The sequence below is a fragment of the Hyperolius riggenbachi genome, chromosome 2 (genome assembly GCF_040937935.1).
Source record: "Hyperolius riggenbachi isolate aHypRig1 chromosome 2, aHypRig1.pri, whole genome shotgun sequence".
NCBI lineage: Eukaryota > Metazoa > Chordata > Amphibia > Anura > Hyperoliidae > Hyperolius > Hyperolius riggenbachi.
In genome coordinates this window covers 289,582,421-289,610,026 of record NC_090647.1, presented here as the reverse complement: position 1 = coordinate 289,610,026, position 27,606 = coordinate 289,582,421, and the positions used below count along the sequence as shown (strand labels likewise).

General features: G+C 43.0%; 1 protein-coding gene across 1 annotated transcript in view; it reads right to left on the bottom strand.

The window, feature by feature from the left end:
* COL9A2 (collagen type IX alpha 2 chain) overlaps positions 1–19,430 on the bottom strand; it is a 95,411-nt gene extending 75,981 nt beyond the window's left edge. The window contains exons 1-3 of the mRNA XM_068268933.1: positions 19,240–19,430; positions 14,542–14,616; positions 153–185 (exon numbers count right to left, since the gene is read on the bottom strand). Of these exons, the coding sequence (XP_068125034.1) occupies positions 153–185; positions 14,542–14,616; positions 19,240–19,299 (168 nt within the window). The 5' untranslated portion in view covers positions 19,300–19,430. The remainder of the gene's footprint in view (positions 1–152; positions 186–14,541; positions 14,617–19,239) is intronic.
* Between the last annotated feature and the right edge of the window lie 8,176 nt (positions 19,431–27,606).

The window sequence follows — 27,606 nt, the reverse complement described above, 5'->3', positions numbered from 1 at the left end:
TATTCTATAGCTACACAATTTGTTAGTGGCCACACTACAGTATTAAAGGGGATTCCTCTGGTACTACAATGAAGTATGGTTTACCAGAGAGTCTTTAAGGATTAGCATGTCAGTCTGTGAACTAAAGGATTAGGTTCTTAATTGGTACTCACCGCAGGACCAATTCCTGGCGGCCCTTTGTCACCCTGCGGAACAAGAAACAGAGCTTAATTAGTACATTGTTTACTAATTCATTCTGATTGCCTCAAATGAGACATACGACATCACATAAGCACCTGTGTTTAAAACGTTCTTTTGTTAAACAAAGATTAGTTTAAAATGCAATAAATTATGACACAGTCACCTAGGTATTTATATAGGGTCAGCATGTCAATGGAGTCCACAGAAAATAAGGCCCATGCTTATTTGAGTATGGAAATGCATGAAAACCACTAAAATGTTTTGAACACATCCAAACTTACAGAAGGTAAGAAAAAATATAGACATAAACGAGGCTATGCGCAAAACCTTTCCCTTCAATTACTCATGTAAAAGTATTCAAATATTCCTTTGAAGCCAACGGGTATTCTAACATATAAAGAATACATATTCAATCAATATCCCAGATTATCTGGGTATTATCATCTCCCAAAGGTTCACAAATAGGCAGAAAATACCGCTAATAGATCATATTGAGTATAGCATCTCTCATTGCCAACTTATCTGAAATATGTGGATGGCTACTTAAAGAAAACCTGAGGTGAACCTCAGGTCAAAAGTTAAATACTTACCTAAAGAGAAGGAAGCCTCTGGATCCTCCAGAGGCATCACACACCGTGCTCCAGTCCTCCATTGCCGAGCACAGACCCCTTAAAGGAATCCGACAAGCTCCTGTTCACAACTGTGCTCCTCTTCAAGCACATGCGCATCCGTACTGTACCTGTGCAAGCAACGCCTATGCAGTAAGCCGTAGTCACTCATGCATGAGCAACTCCATGCTACTGCACTGGCGTGGCCATGTTCATGCATGAAGAGCAGTGTGGTCGTAATGTGCAGGAGGGTCACGGGCAGTGGCGGAGTCTCTCCTGCACATCCGGGTTGTTCACCTCGAATTTTCCTTAAAAAAGTAATAAAAACAGCATCATATTTAAAGGACACTGCAAATTTATTAAGACTGATCAAGGATGTGGTGTATAGGAAGGATTACTGTCTAGTCTCGGTGGATGTGAGCTCCCTATACACAGTTATCGAGCAAGAGACGGGAATCCATGCCGCAGGATATTATCTAATGCAGGATCAAACCTTAAAAGGGAACAAGTCACATTTCATTTAGTTAGTATGCTATTTATTTTGAAACGTAATTTTTCTTTGATTCGAGTGCTTTTTGCAGTGGGCACAAGGTTTGCACTGGCCTTTGCAAATCTTTACATGACCAACTGGGGGTAGTTTGTGCTCCACCAGTGAGCAGAAGGGTCGCGCGCAGGTCTTATGCTCTGGAAAGGGTTCATGGATTATTCCTTTTTATCTGGCAAAGTTCTGAGAGCACATTAAAAGGCTTTCTAAGAAATATAAATATAAACCAATACAATTTGAAATTTACAGCTGAATTAGGAAAAGGTAAAATGTTTGGACCTGTCAGTGTACAGTGACAAACCGACTAAGTACAAAAACATACTTCAAATAAGTACATTTTAAAAGCTTTTCAAAACTTTGACAACTGCCATTTATCTAAATGGTTTTGCAATGTACCAAAATGGCAGTTCATAGGTTAAGGTAGAATCACTCTGGGGTGCACTAATTTGATGAGGAAACCAAAAATCTAATAGTGTTTTCCAGAAAAAGGTTTACAATGAGGAACTGGTATGTATGACCATGGAAGAAGCTCAACAGGTAGATAGGAATCAATTGATACAAAACTCCATTCAAAAAGGCAGGTGGGCTTCAAGTACCCAGAATACTCTTTTAGCTTGCTCGGAACAATTGAGACATATCAAAACGATCCTGGTCAAGTATTGAGATTAACAGCTAATTATCTTTCAGTGTAAGTGTACCTTAAGCCTAGTCAAGAAAATGAGTTTCACTTACCTGGGGCTTCTACCAGCCCCCTGTAGCCATCCTGTGCCCTCGCCGGTCCTCAATGATCCTCTGTTCCTCCTCCATTCCCCTGCCGCGGCTTAGTTTTGGTTTTGCAGACTGGGCGTTGGTGGGCCACTGCCCCTGCGTGGCCCTGGCCACGTGTATCCTTCTTCGCGTTCTCACTCAAACCAGCGAGGGCACAGGAAGGCTACAGGGAGTTGGTTGGTAGAAGCCCCAGGTAAGTGAAACTCCTTTTCTTTATTTGGCTTTAGGTTTCCTTTAAGTGACATTTTAAAAGAACAACCTAAAGAGTAACTTTTAATGGAATACAAAATCTATGGGACAATTGATATCCCATACAGCTATTAAGTCACAAAGCTCCTACCTCCATGGAGTTTTGTGACTTAAAACTTATGCTCTTAGTCTAAGGACAGGAAGCAATTTTCCTGGAGTTGGGGATTGACCTTTTTTCTGATGATTTTTCTTCAATTACGTGCGCTGCATCGCTACGTTCTTTTGTCTCTCAACCACCGTAATGCAGAGCGGCAGAGAGTGCTTCATATTTACCTGATCCAGATGCAGGATTTGCTCTCTCCTTGCAGGATTGGCTCTTCTACCACTGAGTGCCGACAGGGCAGTTAAAAGGTTAAATCTCTTGATCTGCTGTGTGCTCTTGATATGCACTTTCTGCAGAAGTTAACTTCTGCTATGCATTTTCTTATGCAATGAATGTTTATTTATTGTTTAGATTTGGAACAGATTACAAGGAAAAAAGGTAAGTGTGCGTTAGCAAAGATGGAGTAGTTCATTGTTAGGCAGCTCTGTTGAGCAGCACAGTAACAACAAGTATGGAGCCTGGATGCAGTGCACTGAAACCAAAGTATCATTGGCTGTTAGGCTACATTTCCACTAGCCGCCGCACACGGCTGCAAGACGTGCGGTAGCACTTCCTGGTCTGCGGGTATGCAGAGGAATCCCAGAAGCTGTGCTATGCACGGCTATGGGATTCACAGCCTCCTGCACAAAAATGGATGGCAATGTAGGCCGAATCACTAGGGCAAGCGAATTGGCCGGCAACACCATTATTCCCTATGGCAGAGTTTCCTTGTGTGATTTGCCTGCGGGGAAACTCTGTGAATTCGGCCCAGTTTCTACACTAGTGGAAATGGGTCCTGACTAAATTTTCTATAGTAGCCTTTAACTGAGATCCTCCATTCCACTAATAACTTCAATTCTTTGTAATTGTTACTTACAGTTCCATAGTAACACTTTTTGCATGTGCTCAAAACTGAAGTTGCATATTCTAGATGAACCTTAACGCTGCTTTGTATTTTGGTCCCTTATTCATGAGTCAATGCCTTGTAAGACCCCTACCAAATTGCAGAGTCAGTAAGCCTGGCCCCCTTTGTACTTGGCACATTCCCCAACACCTGCACATGCATGACATCTTTCTGCCTGGCACATAAATGAATGGCCTGTGGAATGCCAGGGGACAGAGATCCTGGACGGACCAACGATTATATGGCATTGGCAGTAAGGAGATGGGAGGCAATATGCATTTTTTAAGACACATTACATTGGTCTTATGAATAGGTCTACTTATCAAGCTGGTTGGCTTTGTTTACATTAATGTACTCATATCCAAGTTATTTTGGCAACAGCCAACAATCTGCTAAACAAAACAAGGTTTGTGCTGTCTGAAACATTATACCATTCCACCTGAAAACCCAGACCCAGTTATTAGGAGCAATTCTTTCAGGCCAAGATCAGGGGAGCACTGAACATCACTTTCAACCCACCAGCCGTAAATGGAGGCATTCCATTCACAGCTGAACACGGCCAGCCATAGCCTGTCACCTGGAATACGGCTTCTCGGCCCTGTTTCCCCAGACATCAGTTAGTAGGATCTAAGAGAAAGCCTGCAGATGATTGGCCGGCTGTATGTGCTTCTCAGCTTACCCATTGCTACCCTGAGAAACTGAAGATTGCCAAAGCATGATGATACCCATTTTATGATCTACATTCACATCATTAGTTTAAAATGATTCACTCTCTAGAACCCCTCCTCATGGATTATATGGTTTATGCATACTTTAATCAATACATTTTCTTTGTATTAGTGTAACTTTGATTTCTGGAAGAAAAATCTTATTTACATGCTTTAATTACCAATTTCAGTCTATCAAAGAAATAGTTTAAATGAAATATTTATTTTTCTACAGCTGTCTCAAATTAGTGGCAGCATTAGAAAGATCTGTAGCTTTGATGTTACAGCAAAGACTTGTTTACCAGTCTAAAGTTTGAAGGCCATTAGGGGTAATGCATTGAAATGATGCTCAATGCCTGTCTGTCTGTCCACATACCCTTTGCCAGATCGGAAGCATGCATGGATAAACAAGAAGTATGGAGTAAACAATATACCTATGCCACTAAGATTAAAGGAAATAAATTAAAGTCATCTAAATCTCATTAGCTGATAAAAAGAAACCATCTGTTCAATCAATGGAGATATTTCCACCTGATGTATTTTAATTATCACACTGCAGGAGGTCTTAAAAGAAACTCCACTCTATGGTTGAAATATTAGTTCAGGTGGTAAGTGGTGGAAAGGCCATAAAGTAGCATTTTCTTATTGCTTGACATATTTCCTGAGATTGAAAATTAAAGAGGAACTTTACTGAATGTAACTTAATGATTATAATCGCTTAGATTGCACAATATTCATTTCTAAATTAATTAGTCAGCATTTGCCCACTGTAACATTTTTCGGCAACCTAATTTACACATGTATATTTTCCACAGGTCTCAACACCTATACTGCCGATAGGTGCATCACTGCAGAATGTTTGTTTACACTGTGTTTTCCGAAGTAAGTAGAAACAACACATTGGGCTCGATTCACAAAGCCGTGATAACCCAGTTAAAGACTTTAGGGGCTCGATTCACAAAGCGGTGATAACCCAGTTATCACGCCTAAAAGACTTTAGGCGTGATGACCTTTTCACCACTGAGTTATCACCGCTTTTTCCTGCTCTTCGCGCGAAGTTACCGCGCGTACGCGCGTTCGCGCGTTCGCGCGTGAGAGCGCGCGCAAAGTCCCATAGGGCTTAATGGGAGCTTCGCGCGAAGCGGGGACGCTGCGCGCGCACGCGCGCGGTTGCGCGCGCAAAACTTTGCGCGCGGCAACTTCGCGCGAGTTTCTTCTTATCATGCCTAAAGTGACTTTAGGCGTGATAAGGGCCTTTTCACCACGGTGCTAACACTTTGCACCGCTTGGTGAATCGAGCCCTAGGTGTGATAACCATTTTATCATGCCTAAACTCAGTTTAGGCATGATAAGTTTAGGCATGATAAGTTTAGATAAGTTTAGATCGCGGGCAAAGTCCCGCACGCAAAGCAGCGCCATTAAACTCTATGCAAAGTGCACCAGACTTTGCTAGCGCAAAACTTTTGATCAGCTGTACACCGCGGTGCTAACGCAGTTGGTGCTTAAACTTATCACGCCTAAAAACTTATCACACCTAAACTTATCATGCCTAAACTGAGTTTAAGGGCTCGATTCACAAAGCGGTGCTAACCCAGTTAGAGACTTTAGGCATGATAACCATTGCACCACGCTGGTGAAAAGCCAGTTTAGGTGTGATAAGTTTAGGCATGATAAGTTTAGGTGTGATAAGTTTAGGCATGATAAGTTTAGATAAGTGTAGATAGCGTGCAAAGTCCCGCACGCAAAGCAGCGCCATTAAACTCTATGCAAAGTGCACCAGACTTTGCTAGTGCAAAACTTTTGATCAGCTGTGCACTGCGGTGCTAACGCAGTTGGTGCTTAAACTTATCATGCCTAAACTTATCACACCTAAACTTATCATGCCTAAACTTATCACGCCTAAACTTATCACACCTAAACTTATCATGCCTAAACTGAGTTTAGGCATGATAAAGGGCTTTTCACCAGGGTGCTAACTGTTAGCACCGCTTTGTGAATCAGGCCCTAGGTGTGATAAAGGGCTTTTCACTAGCGTGCTAACTGTTAGCACCGCTTTGTGAATCAGGCCCATGGTCTTCCAAAAAGCTCTGGGAGGAGAATTCTGTCTAGATAAACAGCCTAGATCAGGCATGTCCACTCTGGCTCCAGGGGCCAAATGCGGCCTGTCAAGCCTTTCCTTGTGGCCCCCAAAGCTCTTTACAATTGTTAATACCATACGGCCCGCAGGCCCTAGCTGTGGTGCCACATTCAGTAACAGGCACTGACTGTCAGCCGCCACTATGCCAGCAGTAGTAACAGTCACTGATTAGCATGTATTAACTGCACACGGTATATGGATTATTTCCCATGGAAATATTTTTGCAAAATGTCACAGGCATAGCGTACCTAACGGTAATCAGCAAAATCATCTTTAATTTTGCTAGTTTGGCACCCTAGTACTCTAAAGAATGGCGATATGGCCATTGGCCAAAAAAGGAAAAATGATGGTCTTTCGATACAATTGGCGACGGAGACGGGAGCGCACACACATGGAGGGGAACATGCTCCCCCCTCCAGCAGAGTAGTAGTGGCCGGCCAAGGAGATTTCCCGATGCTGGAGTAAGACTCTTCATGCCGTTGGCTGGTCTAAGCAGTGACATCACTAGACCTGGCAGTGGCATGCAGAGATTGGATTCCCTCGCGCGCCAGGAAGAAGAGGTAAGATGTTCTCCGGCTGCTGCCCTTGGACTGGACTCGTCTCTGCTCTGGCTGCACTGACTGGGAGGGGGAGCGGGAGCTCCAGGTGAGGGAGGGGACGTCCCTGCTTCTCCGCTGCTCCACTTTCTAGGCTACCTAAACTGGGGGACACTCATTATATCTACTTCTTAAACTGGTGGACAACTATATACCTACTTCCTAAACTGGGGGACACTTGTATACCTACTTCCTAAACTGGGGGACACCTATATACCTACTTCCTAAACTGCGGGACACCTATATACCTACTACCTAAACTGGGGGACACCTATATACCTACTACCTAAACTGGGGGACACCTATATACCTACTACCTAAACTGGGGGACACCTATATACCTACTACCTAAACTGGGGGACACTTATATATTTACTTCCTAAACTGGGGGACACCTATATACCTACTTCCTAAACTGGGGGACACTTATATATTTACTTCCTAAACTGGGGGACACCTATATACCTACTTCCTAAACTGGGGGACACCTATGTACCTACTACCTAAACTGGGGGACACCTATATATGTACTACCTAAACTGGGGGACACCTATATACCTACTTCCTAAACTGGGGGACACCTATATACCTACTACCTAAACTGGGGGACACCTATATACCTACTACCTAAACTGGGGGATACCTATATACCTACTTCCTAAACTGGGGGACACCTATATACCTACTTCCTAAACTGGGGGACACCTACATACCTACTACCTAAACTGGGGGACACCTATATATCTACTTCCTAAACTGGGGGACACCTATATATCTACTACCTAAACTGGGGACACATATATATACCTACTACCTAAACTAGAGGACACATATATACCTACTACCTAAACTGGGGGACACCTACATACCTACTACCTAAACTGGGGGACACATATATACCTACTTCCTAAACTGGGGACACCTACATAGCGACTTCCTAAACTGGGGGACACCTATATACCTACTTCCTAAACTGGGGGACACCTATATACCTACTACCTAAACTGGGGGACACCTATATACCTACTACCTAAACTGGGGGATACCTATATACCTACTTTCTAAACTGGGGGACACATATATACCTACTTCCTAAACTGGGGGACACCTACATAGCGACTTCCTAAACTGGGGGACACCTATAAATATACTACCTAAACTGGGGGACACCTATATACAGACTTCCTAAACTGGGGGACACCTATATATCTACTACCTAAACTGGGGGACATCTATATACCAACTTCCTAAACTGGGGACACCTATTATTTTGTGGTGTTATGCAGCCCTCTGTGCGATTTTCTGCTGAAATGCTGCCCACGTTGCGATTATTTTCTGGTGAAATGCTGCCCACTGTACGATTATTTTCCGGTGAAATGTTACCCAGGGTGCGATTATTTTCTGGTGAAATTCTGTCCACTGTACGATTATTTTCTGGTGAAATGCTGCCCACTGTACGATTATTATCTGGTGAAATGTTGCACTTATTGTGATTATTCTCTGGTAAAATGTTGCACTCATTGCGATTATTCTCTGGTGAAATGCTGCACTCATTGCGATTATTCTCTGGTGAAATGCTGCCCACTGTATGATTGTTATCTGGTGAAATGTTGCACTCATTGCTGAAATGTTGCACTCATTGCATTTATTTTCTGCTGAAATGTTGCACTCATTGCGTTTATCTTTTGGTGAAATGTTGCACTCATTGCGTTTATTTTCTGGTGAAATGTTGCCCACATTGCGATTATCTTATGGTGAAACATTGCTGCATTATGATTATTTTATGGTGAAACGCTGCCCCATTACGATTATTTGGCACCTATGGGGGGGGCCCATACAAATTTTCGCAAGGGGGCCCAGTGATTTCTAGTTAAGCCCCTGACTACTACCTAAACTGGGGATACCTATAGACTTGGCTATCTATACTGGGGACACTTATAGTATGTCTATATTGGGAACACCTGGCTACTTTATACTGATACTAATTATTTATATAGTGCCAACATATTACGCAGCGCTGTACAGAGTATGTATTGTCTTGTCACTAACTGTCCCACAGAGGGGCTCACAATCTTATACCTACCATAGTCATATGTGTGTGTATGTATGTATCATACACTAGGGCCAATTTTTAGGGGGAAGCCAATTAACTTATCTGTATCGTATTGGGATGTGGGAGGAAACCAGAGTGTCTGAAGGAAACCCACACAGACACAGGGAGAACAGACAAACTTCTTGCAGATGTTGACCTGGCTGGGATTTGAACCGGGAACCCAGCGCTGCAATGCGAGAGCGCTAACCACTACACCACCATGCTGCCATACTACTGTACTATATTGTACTGCCATCTACAGCAGTACTTCAGAGTACGTAGTCATGTCACTGATTATCCTCTGAGGAGCTTACAATCTAATCCTGCCATAGTCTAATGTCCTACCATATTATTATGTAGTTATATAGCACTGGCATCTTCTGCAGCACTTTGCAGAGAACATAGTCATGTTATTGACTTTTCTCAGGGGAGCTCACATTCTAATACCTACCACTATTTTGTGTGAGAGAACACTGGCTAATGTGTGTATTTTGGGTTTTTTTTGGGGGGGAACATTTCCTGCTTTTTTAGGGTCATTTTACTCATACCCGGGGAGAAACCATGGCCCCACCGACTTTGGGCTGCACTCTTACTAGGAAATTTTAATTGGTCACACCCACTGTATGTTATGGCCACGCCCTCTGCATTCTGGGGCCACGCCCATTTTCACCCCGCCTACACCCTCCGGGGGGGCGCCATAGGTGTGGGGTGCCTAGGGGAGCCCAAACCCTAAATACAGCCCTGCAGAAATACAGCCCTGCAGAGCAGAGCTAATGACTTTTTCAACTTTCCTCTGCAGGAAAACCATAAACAAACAAGAAACAATGATAGACAGTTGGGACAGCCTCAAAAGACAGCTTCAAAAGACAGTGCTGTCCACGACTTTAGTCGAAGAGCTCAGTGAAGCTCTTTTGCACAGATAACAACTGAAGTTTCTTAACCCTTCCTGTACTGGAAACAATATCAGACTCACAACTGTGCTGCTAATGTTTTATTTCTTAGCTATACTACACATACAATTCATTCATTATATCATACGTTTATTTTATCTTCAGATTCCCGTTAAAGGGAACCTGAAGTGAGAGGGATATGGAGGCTGCCATATTTATTTCCTTTTAAGCAATACCAGTTGCCTGACACCCTACTGATTATTTGTCTCTTGTAGACATAGACCCTGAACAAGCATATGCAGATCTGGGGTTTCTGACATTTTTGTCAACGACAAGAATAGCTGCATGTTTGTTTCTGGTGTGACTTAGACCAAGCCTGGACAAACTTTACACGGCCTGGGCCGCTTGCTGCAGACCACAGACCATATTCCTAAAATACTTTCCCTCCTCCCTTCCTCCCTGCAGAGTCATGAGCGGGCAATAAGAGTGGGTTAAAACTCACCTGATTGCTGATTCCAGCATCATGTCTCCATGGCAACAGGACATCACGTGACACACCGCCAGGACGCCCCAATGTATTACATGCTGCACGTCCTGACAGCCAGTCAAGTGCCACCCTGTTGCTATAGAGATGCGATGCTAAAAATGGTCAAACTGGCGAGTTTTACCCCACTCTTATCGCCCACACGCGACTCTGCAGAGAGAGAGGGGGAGAGTAGAGGCAATTACAGGTACATGATTTACAGGGATACAGCCTGGGGGCTGTAGTTTGCCCAGCACTGATTTAGACACTAATGCAGCCAAATAGCAGGATAAAGAGAAACAGGTGTACAGGTCCTTGCCTCACTGGCCCAATGGAGTGCTCAGACCAAAAAGTAGCAGCTTTAGTAGATCAATAGAGAGAACAGCAGGCCGAGCATATCCATATAAAAATGCTAATTTATTACAAAAAGTATCAAAAAATCATCACACAATGCATAGCACAGTCAGCACATGGAAAGGGAGTAACAAGCAGTACAATGGTCAGCCAAACAGACCCGCAGGGCTGCCAGGCAACTGGTATTGTTTAAAAGGAAATTAATATGGAAGCCTCCATATGCTTCTGGCTTCAGGTTCCCTTTAATTATAGTAAATCATAAACTAAAAATGTGGACTAAGCATTTGATAAGTCGATAATGAGTTTTATTGAATCACTTAGTTCAGATCCCATAGACTTTTTCCACAGTCACATGATGGTAAACCTTGCCAATTCTGAAGCCATTACTACAATTCTACACTCATCAAATTTTTAAAAGTGTGTCTGTTGACAGGACAGCACAGTAAGGTCCCTTTTCCCCGGCAGTTCAACGTTCCTGCTTCTTTTACAGTCATAAAGCATAGCTGAAGTGACATGTGACATGATGAGATAAACATATGTATACATAGTATTAGCCCCACTAAGAAATTGTCAGAAGTCCCTTTCTGTTTTTCTAGTACAGCAAGAGTTAAAAAAAAAACAAAAAACTTCAGTTGTTATCTATGCAAAAGAGTTTGCCGAACAGCTTATTGGAAATATAGTCAACTATCCAGAAATGTAAATAGAAGCTAAAAGCTTTAAAGGTGCGTACACATGCACTACATCCGGAAATTACGGGTCCGTCACTCTCTCCCACTGGGCGAACGTTCAGCCGACAGTAGTGTGTGTGTACGCACTGTCGGCGGACTGATAAGGCTGTTTCTGAACGATCCGCTCAGTTTCTAGTCAGTTGGGCTTAAGCCACGCCCCTGCCAGCTCAAGAAGCACAAGTGTAAGCCTGGAGGCATAGCTTAACCCTTTAACATTTTTTCCAGCTGCTGGGGATGTGTGCTTTACTCAGCATAGCAGGCTTGGCAGGGTATGCAGAGTGGGTGGCAGGCATACCTCCCAACTTTTCGAAATCAGAAAGAGGACAATTAAGCCATGCCCCTGCCACACCCCTGATCACGCCCCCATCACACCCCTAGTCACACGTACCATAAATATTTCATAAGAAAAATATGTTGTTTTATTATTCAAACCACACTGGTCCTTTCTATCCTGGTTCATTTTCCTTCGTATTATCATTTTAATAGTAGTAATATATCAATTAAAAGGATGGGAATAAAGTCAATCAAACACATTTTTAGTAGAGAAATATAAATATTTACATAGAAAGAGGGACAAAGTCCTGAAAGGGGGACAAATGAGGAGGAAAGAGGGACAGGGCTGCCAAAAGAGGGACAGTTGGGAGCTATGGCGGCAGGGAGCTTTTATAGTTACCTGTCTGGATGGCTGGATCGGTTTCTTCTTCCTACACCACGTTGGCGGTGTAATCCCGACATGTCTTCTTGGTTCTGATCACATGATATGACGTGATCGGGATACAGGAGACCATGTTAGCATTACAGCGCCACACGGGGGTGGAAGAGGGGAGATGGAAGAGTCTCTTTCATCTCTTCCATCGGGTGGCACTGTAACACTGACATGGTCTCCTGGATCCTGATCACATGTCATATCATGTGATCGGTACCCAGATGACTTGTCAGAAGTTCACAGCCGCTGGTGAAGGAAGAGATGAAGTAACTATAACTGCTATAACTACGTTTGAAGCTGCTAACTGGTTAATGAAACACAGCACAGTCCCTGTCCACCCACCTGACTCAAAGTACGTAGCTGCTCCAGTGGTCAGCACAGACACAGTATGGAAGAGGATACACTAGGACCCGGTCCCATCCATACAGATATTAATGATCATTTTCTGAACTGATTACTTATTGTTGGATCAGACAATGATTGTCTGTCTGGACAGGAGTCATATATTCTCTAGAGCCAACCCGGTCAGGCAGAACAGAAGTTAGCCATATAGGATTTTCTTTTTAGCCACACTTGTATTCGCTTACTGTGGGAGAACTCATTTTATTCCAACTGTCCCCGTCCATGGAAACAAATACAGCAAATCCAGGATTTACGCTTGGTAATGTTACCCCCTGGAGATCTCTTTACTCTTGCACATTTCTTCCAGACAAACATCACTTGCGTTGAGATCTCTTAAGGTATGAAAGCACAGGTATTTTATGGGCTAGTAAACAAGGGATTTTGATATCATTTTGATGCCAGTTTGTCTCTACTGCATGACATCAGCAGCAGTTAGCTGCATTGGTTTAAGATCAGCCTGAGACCCACTTGTCATTCAATAGTATAGCTGGGACATAAGAGGGATGTGAAAAGCCCATAGCCCCATGGGATACGTGAATGAGAGATACTGGACTCTGGGAAGGTCATGCCACAGCAGATCACACTGTAACAAGTAAGCATTAATTATTTCAGTAAAGTTCCATTCAAAGGTAGAAATAAAAATCAAAAGAAAGACATCAAAGCTTGTGAACTTGCTTGCAAGATCTAATTGCAAGCGTTTCCTGAAAGATGGCAGTGAGCTGAAAAATAACCAGTACAGAGGGAAGAGCAGGGCAGTGGGGATGAGAGATAGGTGGGTACGTAAAATACATTGGTGATTGTTATTGGGAAGAGGGGTGCAAGGGCTGGTTCACATTGGGCGCTTTCGCGTTCGTAATCGCGATTTATCAGCCCAAATCTGGCATTTTGCTGTGATTCAGCATGATTTGCGCTTGTGATTTCCATTCAATAGAACGAGAATCACAGAGCAATCGTCCCCAAAACGCTGCATGCAGTGCGTTTGCCATTAATCGAAATCGTAACCGCTGCAGTGTGAATGTATCCATAGGGATACATTGTAGCAGCGCTTTGCTGATTGCCGGTGATCAGCAAAGCGCTGAAAAATCGCCCCAATGTGAACCAGCCCTAGGGTGGATTGTAGGTAAGGTTAGGGCAGGAGGCATAAAATATATATGGATACATTCAGCCAAACACCATGGATTTTTTGTTTTGTTTGTTTTTCATTAGATGTTAGGTTTGACAACAAAAAAGATCATCAGTAAACAAAAAGTATTAAAAAGTAAGGTATGTAACATTAATTCATCACTGGACAGTGTGACTTTATCCATGTAAAGGTGGCCACTAACGATGCAATTTGCAGAACGATCGTTACTGAACGATTATTCATATGAATGATCAGAAATTATCTTTTGGGACTACCAACGAACAAAAATCTCCTAACCAATTTGATCAGATTAATGGGATCAATCCTAGAACTGGATCAATATCATTAATCTAATGGGATTGGTTAGGAGACTTTCACCCATTAGTGGTGCCAAACGATCATTTTCAATCATTCATACGAATATTTATTCGGTAATAATCATTCGCTGATTCGGAGACCACCTTAAGAATAACTTGAAAAAAATGAGTAAACGTAGAAACAAACACATTTTAGTTTAGTGGATCATATATGTATCTATTTTCAGCTATTGAATTTACCAAGAGCAAGAAAAGCTTAAGTATGATTTTAAAGTTTTGGGCTGTTTCACATAAGACAGAAACTTTTGAATCAGGATGACACGTTTTCCCATTTTTTTGTGTTGACACATAAAGTTTTTAATAATGTTAACACCAACGTGACTTAGTAAGTCTTGCTTGCAATTTCAAAAGAAAGCAGAAAACAAGACAAAATAGAAAGTAACTGATATTAATGACTGTAGTGTATTGTAGAATGACATATAAAGATAAAGCATTCTTGTATGTCTGGAAGTATAGGACAGAATAGTGTGTGATGCTGCACAAGTCTGCCATCTAGTGGCTGTTTTGCAAAAGTGCTCAGCTCTCAGGCTGGTACACACAAGAGGGTCTTTGTTTCTGAATGTGTACTCACATCAATGCCATCTGATCCCGGTATCCCTGAAGGGCCTGGTGGACCTGGAGGCCCAGGCGGACCTGCTGGACCTCTCTAAAGAAAAGAAAGAAAGAAACAGACATTCAAAATCAAATTAAATAAATCCTATTATAGGAGATATCTAATTTTGCTTGCTGATCATGACATTAATGGGTTAAGGTGTGCAATAATGTTTTTTGTTACATGTCTTCAGTTGAATACTCATTACAATGCCATTATATAGCATATTAATTAGTCATTTGTGTGACAATAAACACAATAAGCATGTAAATGAATATACATAGATGTTTATTTGTTATTTGCCTGGGGGGAGGAACAGAAGGAAATCTTGCAGTTAAATGTTTCCACGTGTAAGCAATTACTAGTGAATTACAAATTCCCACATCACAAATAACAGTGTGAGACTGGCAGGCATCACCCAGTACAAATAGATTTGACTAGCCCCCACCTCCCTTCTTATTGTGTGACATTCTTCCCTCTAACAGCACGGCATGGACTATGACAGCACACATGGCATACCAGCAACTTTGTAGCAAGGATGTGTTACTGGCTACAACACATCTATGCGCTGATACACGCTGCTGCCTGTTAGGGACAGAGCCACTAGCAGCTGCACTAGACAACACTAGCAGAGCTACAGCTGGTGATATGTAGATGTTACATGTTTCTGGAGCATCATAGTCCTTATCCATTTGTTTACAGAGAAATATCTGAAAACACTTTTAATGAAAACCATGGAAATCGAGTTTTGTTAATCAGACCAGACTTGTTGAACACACAAGGTTAAAATGTGCAATTATGATTTTTTTGAGGAAGTTTATGTCAAGTGAAATGTAACTGCTTGTTTTTGGCTAGTGATTTATAAATAGAACAATGTTATTTTTCCCAGGCTTATTACATACAGTATGTTTACATGCTATAATAAGGATACTAGAAGTTTATAGGCCTTGCTCGGAGAATGTCAGGGTAAAGGTATTCTTTTGTTTACTTATTTTTGAATACAGACTATAGACCTTTATTTCTCAATGTGCTCACTGTCATTATTATTTCCTGTTGTTATATTTATGTAACTTTATAACGCAGGGCATTGGTTATGAAATCTAGCACATAACCGCCGTGCTGCTGTGTTGAAGGAAGATGCTGTACCTCAAAGCACAGCAGGACTAAAGTACAATAACATACAGCTGAGCATAACATCACATTATCAGAACATCCAGAACTAATACAAATGCAGCACATAAATGAAAGATAATAGATGCAAAGGACATCTTAAAGAGAATGTCAGAGGGCCATGTAATGCCACAATTCATGCAAAGGTCTTGTTGTGATCTATTTATACAACAGTGGCTTTGTGTGTGTTTTATATACTAAAGCAGAGCTGTATCATCCACAAGGCAAACCTAGGCATTTGCCTAGGGTGTGGAGAGAGGTCTAGGGGCCTGGGGGATGATAGCTCCCATTCAGACACTGCTGATGCCAGAATGATATGCATGACTGCCAAGTAACTGGTATTGTTTAAAGGGAGATACATATGGCAGCCTCCATGTACCTCTTGCTTCAGATTCCCGTTAAGGCCTAAGCCTCATGGATCAGCCGGGCACCCTTCCAGCAATACCTCCAGTGGTTAGGACCCTGATAACTGTGTAAAGCTTATACAATGCTGTCCAAACATATAAAACTGCATGCCAAGAGAGTAACCGCCATCGTGTCCCTTCTGCAGTTTACCACTACAGCAATAGGATAAACATTGTTTAAAGTACGGGAAGTCAGAAACATGTGAACTGCCATTGCTGCATGTATTTTCTATTTATTTATAGACCTGGCTAGGTCTTCTGGAGTCATACACACCCCATGGTTTAGCAAGTCACTGACCCTCAGCAAGTAGGCAGTCTCTGGAGACTGGAAACCTAAACCAGACACCTCTGGTGAAAGATTGCAATTCATTTACTGACTTTTGAAGCAATAGAATAATGTTTGGCAGAATCAGTTGTCTGACCTCTGTAGTATTTAAAGAGTCGCCTTCTTATCAAAACACCATAAATAAAGTTCATTCCACAGAAGTTACAAGTATTTTAAACTTGCCACACAATCAGATTTCAGAGTGTCCTGTCAGAATAGGAAACTTTACCAACAGCAATGCAGCGTGAAGGCCTAATAAACAGTCCGTTCCAATTATAACCAGCTAGGTAGACATCAGAAAGAGCTGAAAACGATTGTTTGCAATCACCTTGGGCAACAATATGATGTCTGGACAGGCATGGACCATCTTCTGCACGCACTCATTACATATGGCCTGAGGAGACTGAGCCATGCATTGTCAATAGAGGGCTTGGTTCTCCATCCTGTCTCCTCTCTATAGGACATGACATGTTACTTGGCTAAGTGGAGTGTACATGGCAGTCAGAAGATGCTGAGCAGCCAATAGGGTCTAGGGTCTGTATGGAGAGATAACCAATAACCATATACATCTGCTGGTAACGTCTGACCTCACAGATACATTCTACAGGTATCACATCATGCTCCCTTGTCTATGCCTTCTACTCTTCAGATGCTATTGGCTGAATGCTATTGTGTAGTAACGATTAGACAGTTTAGAAAACCTTGAGTTATTGCAACAGGATTGCTCACCTGAACTGAGCATTCCTGTATATAGGTAGGTCATATACAAGGTGCACGGGGACCAGTTGGATTGTATTTGCATGTCATGTCTGATCACCCTGTGCTGTCTGTGACCCCCCCCCCTTCCCCCCCCCCTCCCCCCCCCCTCCCCCAATAGCCATGGAGTGGCTGCCTATAAACCTTGGAATTGAGTGTATTCTTGTAATGTGGAATTTGTATGCATGCCTGTAAAAATAGGTATGGAATTCAGGAATTGTCTAAACAGCTAACAATCAATGGTATGAGGCCTTCCCTGCGGGACTGCATAAAAATGGCAAGACAGCCGCAGGCATTCTGTCTTTTCATTTGTTTGTGTTCGGGGCCTCTGTGAGTGTGTGGGGAACAGGATGAGACTCCTGGCTTCTGAATGGTAAACTTTGTTCTCACATATGAATGCCAAATGTCTCAGGGTTCTGCATTCCTCCAGCCTCCTGACCTACAAACACCTTCCTCCCTCTCTACGCAAAAAGCCTTTTCTATAATGACCACAGACAAGAGCCTCATTTACCTGTTTAAGGCCTCTTGCACACTGCATACATTTCCGATTCCGATTCCGCTTTTTAATCTGTTTTTACATCCGATTCCGATTCCGATTTTTAATCTTTACTGCATGCTGCGTTTTTTGATCCGTTTTTCTGTTGAATGTATTCAGGGAAAATCGGAAACGGAATCGGAAACGGAATCGGAAACGGAATCGGAAAACGGATTTGCAGTGTGCAGGGAGCCTAATACACTATTTTCCTTCTAGCATTCTGCATTGCTTTCTAACTGCATCCCTAATGGAAATAGTCCAGCCAGACTCTAAATAGAAAATGAATCCCATTTCATACAATTATCACACTACAAAAAAAGTTCTATGTAAAAATTCAAAATCAAATGGTAGTTCACCGCATCAGCACATCACAATAGCCTTTTCAATCTTGACCATTTTTATGTAGTTATTCTAGTAGAGCAGTGCTAAAACATCAGTAAACTGCACTGTAAAGGTTAGTTCATTTAATCTTATTACATGTACACCTTCATGTATGAATAGTGTTCTAAAGAAAAACATGTGTGCTTGTTGCCTGTAGCAACCAAATCGATTACTTTTACCCTCCTTAGCCTAAGATTTCATAAACCAGCCACTTAAATTGAATTCTCACTGGCCCCTCAGGGCAAATAGAAAAACTTTTTAATCCATAACAAGTGTGTAAAAATGCTGTAACCCATGGCAGTAAAGAATTCACTTTCTTTTGCTAAGACAGAAGATGGTGATAGTTAGACTGGGATGTGGTGAGGCTGATGAGAGTATTCCTGGGCCTCAGCTCTGTGAAGATGAATTAGCAAGATTCACTCACTGAAAATGGATGCAAACAGTTTCCCAGAGCAACCAGTCAGGTTTCAGCTGTTCAGTGAAAAAAATAACTCTGCTTGGTTGCTCTAGGCAACTTCTCCACTCTTGCTTTATTTTTCTTTGCACCATCATTAATAAATCAGTCCCTGAAAGAGAACAGTTCATATGCTTAGGGCAACAGACAATGCATCTATTCTTTTAACAGCCATTGAAAGACCACTCCAGCAAAAAAGTAAGCAGTTAAAATCTGACACAACCGACAAGTTTTGGACTAGTCCATCTCTTCACGGGGGATTCTCATGGATTTCTTTGTTTTTAAAAGCATTTCCTGAACAGCAGTTGCTAAGTAACTACCAAAATAGTGTGCAACCAAACTAACTGCCAAAATAGTGTGCAAGTGTGTATGGAGACTGGCTGGTATCTTAGTATGTTGACAGTTGTAATAGTCCAAAACCTGACGGTTCTGTAAGATTTTAACTGATTACTTTTTTAGTTGTAGTGCATCTCACCCAGTACTGGCCTAAGAAAATCACACTTTAGCTCATTATGAAAAAAAAAAAGGAAAAAAATACCACAATGAATATCTGAAAAGGAACATAAAGCAAATACAATATTTTACTGATTACTGTTTAGATACATCCACAGTAAGGTTGAAGTAAAAAGAAAAAAAAGTAGAAGAGACTTACAAACTGTGCCAGGGATAAGCAGATGAGCTGAAGGATCACACAGAGCTGCAGGCTGGCCATGGTGCTGCTAGCTCCTGGATGCCAGAGGATCTGCGGGGAGGGGGAAGCTGGCTGCACAGGGCTTGTGCAAAAATCCTGCTAGCAAGGCAAGAGCTCCAGCTAGCCCTGTGTTACCAGATCCCAAATATAGGATGATGTGGGTTGCTGCTCCCTGACACTAGCACACTGAGGTAAGCTTGATGAAAGTAGGAGAGGCCATGAATATGAAATGAGCTGCTAAGTGTGGAAACTATACTATTGGTTGTGAGCAATAGACAGGGGCCTCCCCCTACTTACTATTAACTAGACATCTCAGGTATGTCATTTCAATCCCAGCTATTTCTGGCTCCTGGTATATATTGAATCATTGCATTTCAAGTGCTTGTAAGCTAAGAATAAAGAGAGGTTTTGCACGAAATCTTAATCACAGACCAAATTTCCTACATGGCCATTATATATAAAAATCCCTATACAATAAATTAATAAATGACAGAATACACAATAGAGCTAAAGCTCAACAATGATATACCACATAGCATGAAATAAACATTTTATTCAGTGTAAGCTAGCTTATAGACAGAGAATCAAGTATAACATAGCACAAGGAGAGAGAGAAGACTGCTGTACAGGTTTCTGGTGCACATCAGCAGAAGGGGGAGAAGAGTGAATGGCTGCTTGTTCAGAGCAGACAGATATTCCTCTATCCAAGGCATATGCTTTCCTTTATAGACTTCCTGTTATAATAACCTCAGCCTGCTCTCATAATATGCCCCATTGTAAGCTCTTACTACAGAGGGGAGTGCCTGGAAGAAGAAGGAAAAGAAAAACTGGTAACCCAATCTTTGCTGGGGGAGAACACCTCAGCATGTGGGTATGATAAAAGTCCTGAAAGCAGCACAGTCTGGCATTAGGTGAGTCGTATGCTATACTTTGCTTATTGAGCACTAGAGGGCAGCAACCTTCCCTAAAGGCTCAGCTCATTCTCACTTCAGTGTTAGTTTGCTTCACTGTGTGATGAAGAATGTAATTGTTTGGTGTACAATAACTCTCAGATCAAACCAGTCTAAAGACAGCAGTACAGTTGGCCAGTCTGTGCAGTAATGTAAATAATATGAAATGAGCGCTGACCTTGTAGACCTCATCTGAAGAACAACATTCTTATGAAATGTAACGTTTGGGTCAGTGAAAGCCCAATTTTCCTAGAGGCTAATAAGTCACTGCGGACTAGTCAGAAACCAATAGGTATGTGTTTAGGGACTGTTTCTGTTGAAATATTTAGTACAGATAGTGGAGCACTATTTATTGCAGTTGATTAATGGCAACATTGCTTTATTTTATTTTAAGTGGATTTGGATATAAAACATGACTGTTCCACTGTTTCTGACACATAGGAGTCAGAGCAGGATTATCCTACAGGCAACCTAAGCAGGTGCTTGGGGCCTAGTGGGTGCCAACACTTTTGGGAACTTATGGCTGGCTGCAGATTAAAGTGAAGAGACATTTTTAATAACAACTTGCAACAAGGCTTATGCAGTAACAATCTGTGTTTATGCCCATTTATAATGAATGTAAAAATTCCCTTTGGATACATAAACAGTGGGAGGTGCATTGTGTTCCCTGCAAAAACAGAATACGCAACAGAATAAAAAATTTGCACTGCACGTTAAACGAGCGTTGCATCACATACAGTGAAGCATACAGTCAATGAAAAGTATGCTTCACTGTAACTGTTAAGGCACGCATTATGCAATAAAGCACTGCATGCAGTGCATTGGGAGGTTGCACTACGTTAGAACACACCAGCTGCACTGTGAATGTCACATGTTATACATTACAGGGCGACGTTCTGCATTATAATGCGGCCGCTACATCACACCGCAACACCCTATTGTGAATGTAGCTGAAGGCTGGGTTCACATTGGCTGTTGTGTTTCCTTTAAAAGCAGAAACGCAACGCAAAGAATTTGGGAAAGAAGGGCTGAATGTTATCTGCGCATTGCGCCGCATACCGTGGCGTACAATGATACATACAGTCAATGAAAAGCATGCTTCACTGTCACAGTTAAAACGTGCGCTTTGCTGTAACACAGTGCATGCAGTGCGTTATGATGCTGCACACAGGTATACAGCAGCACACCCACCACAACACCGTGATAGCTTACTTTTTTTGTAGGATAGTTTTCTTCAGCAGATTTTTTCTATTTACACCAAAGTGTTTTTTAATGCGTCTTGGCTCAATTTTTGATTAATCATATTCTCATGGTGTGATTGTTAGAGATGGCTCGAACCTCCGATTTTCCGTTCGTGAACCTCGAACACAAACTTCCTGCAAAAGTTCGGTTCGCGAGAACTTTCGTGAACCGCAGTAGACTTCAATGAGGATGCGAACTTTGAAAACTAGAAACATTTATGCTGGCCACAAAAGTGATGGAAAAGATGTTTCAAGGGTTCTAACATCTGAGTTTTTGCATGGATGAGTGGGATACACCCCAAAAGTCCAGGGGGAAAATTTGGATTTGACGCAAAGCAGCATTTTAAGGGCAGAAATCACATTGCATGCTAAATTGGAGGCCTAAAGTGCTTTAAAACATCTTGCATGTGTATACATCAATCAGGGAGTGTAATTAGAGTACTGCTTCACACTGACAGACCAAACTCACTGTGTAACGCACCACAAACAGCTGCTTGTGTAGTGACGGCCTTGCTGGACTGGTGCACACCATGGCGAGAGTGCAGGCCATGGCGGTTTTGAAGCCCATATGGTCGCCGGGATGAGGTAGCTCAAAGACAGAACAACAGTGACTGTCCAGCTGATCGAATTTGGTCTGTCCACAATGAAGCAACAACCTTATTATCCTGGGTGTCCCCCCCCTCCCCCCCCCCCGTGACACTCATATAGCCGTCGGTCATTGCTTCATTGTGATACGCAAGCACCTTCACCGTGGCAAGATAATGATCATGAAGGGGAATTGACACATGTACATGTCTTTTGTTTTGTTGTTGCAGCTGCAGTGCTGCCAGAAAAATAAGGCAGGCATGTACACGCACCAGAAAAATTATTATAGCGGCCGCTGCTAGCAGGAATCCGCCTGGAGTCCTGGACCCTGTTGGTGGTGGCGGAGAAGGCAGTCAAGCAGCCTGCAGGCAGAGATTTAGAAGTAGGAGAGAGCCCGCACAATGTCCATAAAAGTGAAATCCTTTATTGTGGACGTATCCAAAAATCACACCACATCATACAACTAACATGTTTCGGACCTGTTTGTCCTTAACCATAGTTGATTAAGGACAAACAGGTGTGAAACATGTTAGTTGTATGATGTAGTGTGATTTTTGGATACTTCCACAATAAAGGATTTCACTTTTATGGACATTGTGCGGGCTCTCTCCTACTTCTAAGTTCCTAATTGGATTGGCTATCCTGGTCCTGGCACTCTCCTGGGGTAGAGTGAGCGGTTTTCTTCACCTTTTTTCCTGCAGGCAGAGATGCTGTGTGGGGACCGACTTAGTCTTGGGGGAGGCAGAGATGCTGTGTGTGGGGACTGACTTAGTCTTCGGGCAGGCCTGAGCGTGCTTTGCAGACCAGGCATCCGTGGTCAGATCAGATGGACCTTTGACCAAACGCTGTGTGCCAGAGATGTCACCACTTGCCTTTGAACATCACGGTACAGTTTAGGTATCGCTTTTTTTTTTAAAGAATTGCAGCCTGGTATCTTACACTGCGGTGTGTGGCTTTGCTTTTGTGTGCTGCTTATCCTCGGGTGGTCATCCCATTGCAGTTTGTGCTTTGTAATCATGCGCCTTCGTAAGGTAGTTGTCCCTACACGGTTCTACGGGAGCCCTGTAATGATGGCACTTTGGTGATGGCTGCCGACGGAGTGTTAAGTGGGGTACCAGAATCAGAGCAGGAGGAGGAAGATATGTCACGCTTCCATGCGGAAGCTGAGGAAGATGAGGTGTTCTGTGTTAAATAGTCAACTACGTCCTGACAATATTGGGGGTTGATGGCACGTGCCTTCTTCTGAACACTGTACTTTGGTTGAGGGCTGCACGAAATAACAACAGCGTGACCTCGAACAGACCTGCCAGGTGGCCTGCCTCTGGCTCTGTCTCTTGTTTTGTCCATATTTGGAGGGATGAAGTGAAGGGTATGCACTGACTTGGCTAATACAATTTACGGTTACACAGGTGCAGTGAACAGGTTGCAGTGACTGCTGCTACAACAATGTGTGGTTACACAGGTGCAGTGAACAGGTTGCAGTGACTGCTGGTACAACAATGTGCGATTACACAGGTGCAGTTAACAGGTATGCATGGACTGGTATATAAAACAGTGTGCGGTCACACAGGTGCAGTGAACAGGTATGCAGTGACTGGTATTACAAATGTGCAGCTATCACCCACACAGGTACCATGAACAGGTGCACTGACTGGTGGTATATAACACTGCGTGCGCTCACGTAGGTAGGTAGGTAGGTAGGTAGGTAGGTGCACTGAACAACAACAGGTGGGTATGCAGTGATTGGTATTACAAATGTGCTGCTGTCTCACACACACACAGATACCGTGAACAGGTGCAGTGACACTGCGTGCGGTCACGTAGGTAGGTGGGTGCACTGAACAACAAGTAGGTATATGCAGTGATTGGTATTACAAATGTGCAGCTGTCACACACACAGGTAGTCACTTAATGTGCTGGGCCTGGCAGTGGCACAGTAGGTATTACCAAGGGGCCAAGGTCCAGCATCTGCAACTGACTGACAGGGCTGTATATGCAACACAAGTGTCTGTGGGACACACACACAAAAAATAGATCACAAGAACAACATTAGCTCTCAAAAGAGCTGTTGAGGATGAGGAGTGCTTTTTAGCAATAAGTATCAGCAAGAAAGAGCAACCTAACAAGCCTAATTGTAGCCTAACTAAGCTTTCCCTAATGTCTCTGCAGCACCTCTCCCTTCCCTAATTACTGCAGCCACACGATTGAGTGAAATGGCTGACGCTGCCTGCTTTTTATGAGGGGGGTGGGGCTCCAGGAGGGAGTGTAGCCTTACTGGCTACCCTGTGCCTGCTGACTGCGATGTATAGGGTCAAAGTTGACCCTAATGCTGTAGTATAGGGGGCGGGTTGAACCGCCGTAAAGTTCACCTCCGTTAGCGAACGCAAACCACCGAAGTTTGCGCTCGAACCATTCGGGCCATCTCTAGTGATTGTGTGTGTGTTCTTCCAGATGAGTCATCAGAAAATAAAATGGAAGTTGCAAGGAAATTGCATAGCACCGTATGTGATTGGTATGTGATTTTTTTGTGCTCCAATAACGCATATATTACATCAATACTGATAGCGTGTGCTGTCTGCACACTATAGAGGAACTTTAACCAAGGATTGAACTTCATTCAATCAGTAGCTGATACCCCCTTTTCCCATGAGAACTATTTACCTTTTCTTCAAATAGATCATCAGGGGGTCTGTGTGGCTGATAAAATTTCCAACTGCCAATCAAGTATTATCTCTCTCTGTGCATAGAACTCTCAGTAACGAACATTCCGTACAGACCACCTGGAAAAACTAAAGATGTTGCCACTTGTGATACATTTCAGAATGTAAATCAGGGAGAGGAAAGATTTTACAAGGGCCAAACACTGACTAAACAATCTATAAATTAATATTGGGGGAAAAAAAGCTATTTTATTCATTATGTAATTTTCTCTACAGTTCCTCTAAGTTTACCAAGATTAATCATGCAATTATATCTCACCGAGTTTGGAGGAATAGGCCTAATGATAACTAATTTAGATTAGCGGGTCTTCATGTCTTTGTTCTTCAGTTTTAACGTTCAGAAGATCGGCACCTTGATAACATTACAGTATACAGGATTTTAAAAACGGCAATCTATTTTTTTCCCCGTAGTGATCAGCTCTTTTTGATTGCCTTCTACAGTTGCCCTAAAATGGCTCTCTAAAACTAGATTCACGTTAATGAAGCCTTAAAGCAGAACTGAACTCAGAACGTCCTCTATGCTCTAAAAACATTTCTTTGTTACAGCTTACAGAACTCATGTGATAAATCTGCAGTGTGCCTACTCCTTGCTTTCATGGAAGCAGCCAAAGGGTTCACATCCTGTGTTTACATATTAGCTGTGTCTGCCAGGACTGCCAAATTTCTGTGCTGACACAGCTGAGAGATCAAATTACACTTATGATCACTTGAAGATGAGGGGGAATTCAACAGTCTCTTCTCTCTAAAAGCACGTAGAGTGCATTTCTCTCTATTTCCCTTGTGTCCTATGCAAGAGTTCAGGACCACTTTAAAGGGGCACTATGGAGAAAAATGTAAAATATGTGCAAACATAAACAAATAAGAAGTACGTTTTTTTTCCAGAGTAAAATAAGCCATAAATTACTGTTCTCTTAGGTTGCTGTCACTTACAGTAAGTAGTAGAAATCTGACAGAAGCGACAGGTTTTGGACTAGTCCATCTCTTCATAGGGGATTTTCAGCAAGGCTTTTATTCTTTATAAAGATATTCCCTAAAACGGATTTACTGTATACAATGATGCTGGCCAGCTTCCCTGCTCACTACAGTTTTTTGACAGTTGGACAGAGCAACTACCCTTCACTACGTGCTTTTGAAAATAAATAAATCCCTGAGAATCCCCTATGAAGAGACGGACTAGTCCAAAACCTGTCACTTCTGTCAGATTCTACCACCTACTATGACAGCAACATAAGAGAAAATAAGTAATTAATGGCTCATTTTACTCTGGAAAAAATGTACTTCTTATTTGTATATGTTTGCACATATTTTAAATGTTACAATTTTTTGCCATAGTGCTCCTTTAAGCATTGTGAAGCATGTCACATGGTGGGGAGCTGGACCCAATTCCTTGGGTGACATAGCAGAGCTGAGACTGTACAGACGCATTGCTAGCCTGCCGGCTGATTGCTTTCCGAGGCATCAGGGAGCATTGGGGGCCACGGTACACAAACTACATTCTAAGCTGAGTTTCATCTAGTGTGTGCAGGCTTGGATTTACATCACAGGAGCCTATAGGCACACATGTCCTAGGACCCTAGACTTCACCCTCCATGAACCTACAAACCTCCACCGGACCGGACTGCAAGTGTTCTAGCTGTCCCAGCTGTCACTTCTCCCTTACTTCCCATGCCCATCATAGGTAGTTACAGGTGTCCCTTAGCATTAGGTAGCCAGAGGTACCCTCAGTATTGAGTAGCTAGCGGTGCCCCAGACTGAAGGGAGATCTGGTCAGTGGAATGTCGAGAGCCAGGTGAGTATCCTGTCATTTACACTCTGCTCAGGACTCTGCATAGGGAAGGAGTTGGGGAGGCACTAGGGGAGAGGAGTGAGCTGCCTTTCCATCATCAGGCGCACTTGCATACAGTGCCTTAAAAAGTAGTCATCTGTGCACAGTTGCCTTGCATTGTGCCCAGTGGTGAGTGCTGCAAAGTGGCAAACAGGCGTTTAAAACAAAAGCCCCTAAAGATGATGGCTTTTCCACTTTCATTGTGGTAAACACCAATTGGTGATCAGCCTTACTGCCATGGGCGTCCACATAACATTTTCCAGGGGGGGGGGGGGGGGGAATGAGTGAGGGGGGGGGGGTCATGTGGCGCACTGTGCACTGAAAATGGGCATGGCCATGAACCACGATGTGGGTGTGGTCACAGGTGGAGCCGAATTTACATGAACTTACCAATGATGGGACATTAGACTAGGGCTATGGTAGGGATTAGATTGTAAGTGCCTCGAACACAGATGCCCCCCAGTTTAGGTAATGACAGGGAAAATTAAGCCATGCCCCCTGCGTGGCATTAAGCCACACCCCAGATTTTGCAGGAGAGTGCCAGTGGGTGGGAGAGGGTGACGATGGGCGGGAGGAGGGTGCCAGTGGGTAGGAAGAGGGTGCCAGTGTGTGGTAAGGACAGCAGAAAGGCAGAGAGAGAGACTGCAGAGAGAGACAGCTGAGAGGGAGAGTGACAGCTGAGAGGCAGAGAGAGAGAGAGAGAGAGAGAGAGAGAGAGAGAGGCAGCAAAGAGAGACAGCAGAAAGGCAGAGAGAGAGAGCAGAAAGGCAGAGAGAGAGAGAGAGAGAAAGAGAGAGAGAGAAAGAGACAGCAAAAAGGCAGAGAGAGAGATAGAAAGACACAGAGAGAGAGAGAGAGACAGCAAAAAGACAGAGAGGCAGACAGACAGCAGAAGATTCGAAGACATAACAACAAAAGTTGTTTAGGTGATACCTTTAACCCCCTTGCCGTTCCAATTCTGACGGCAAGGGGGCGGCGCAGCACTTTTAAAAAAAAAAATTTTTAAA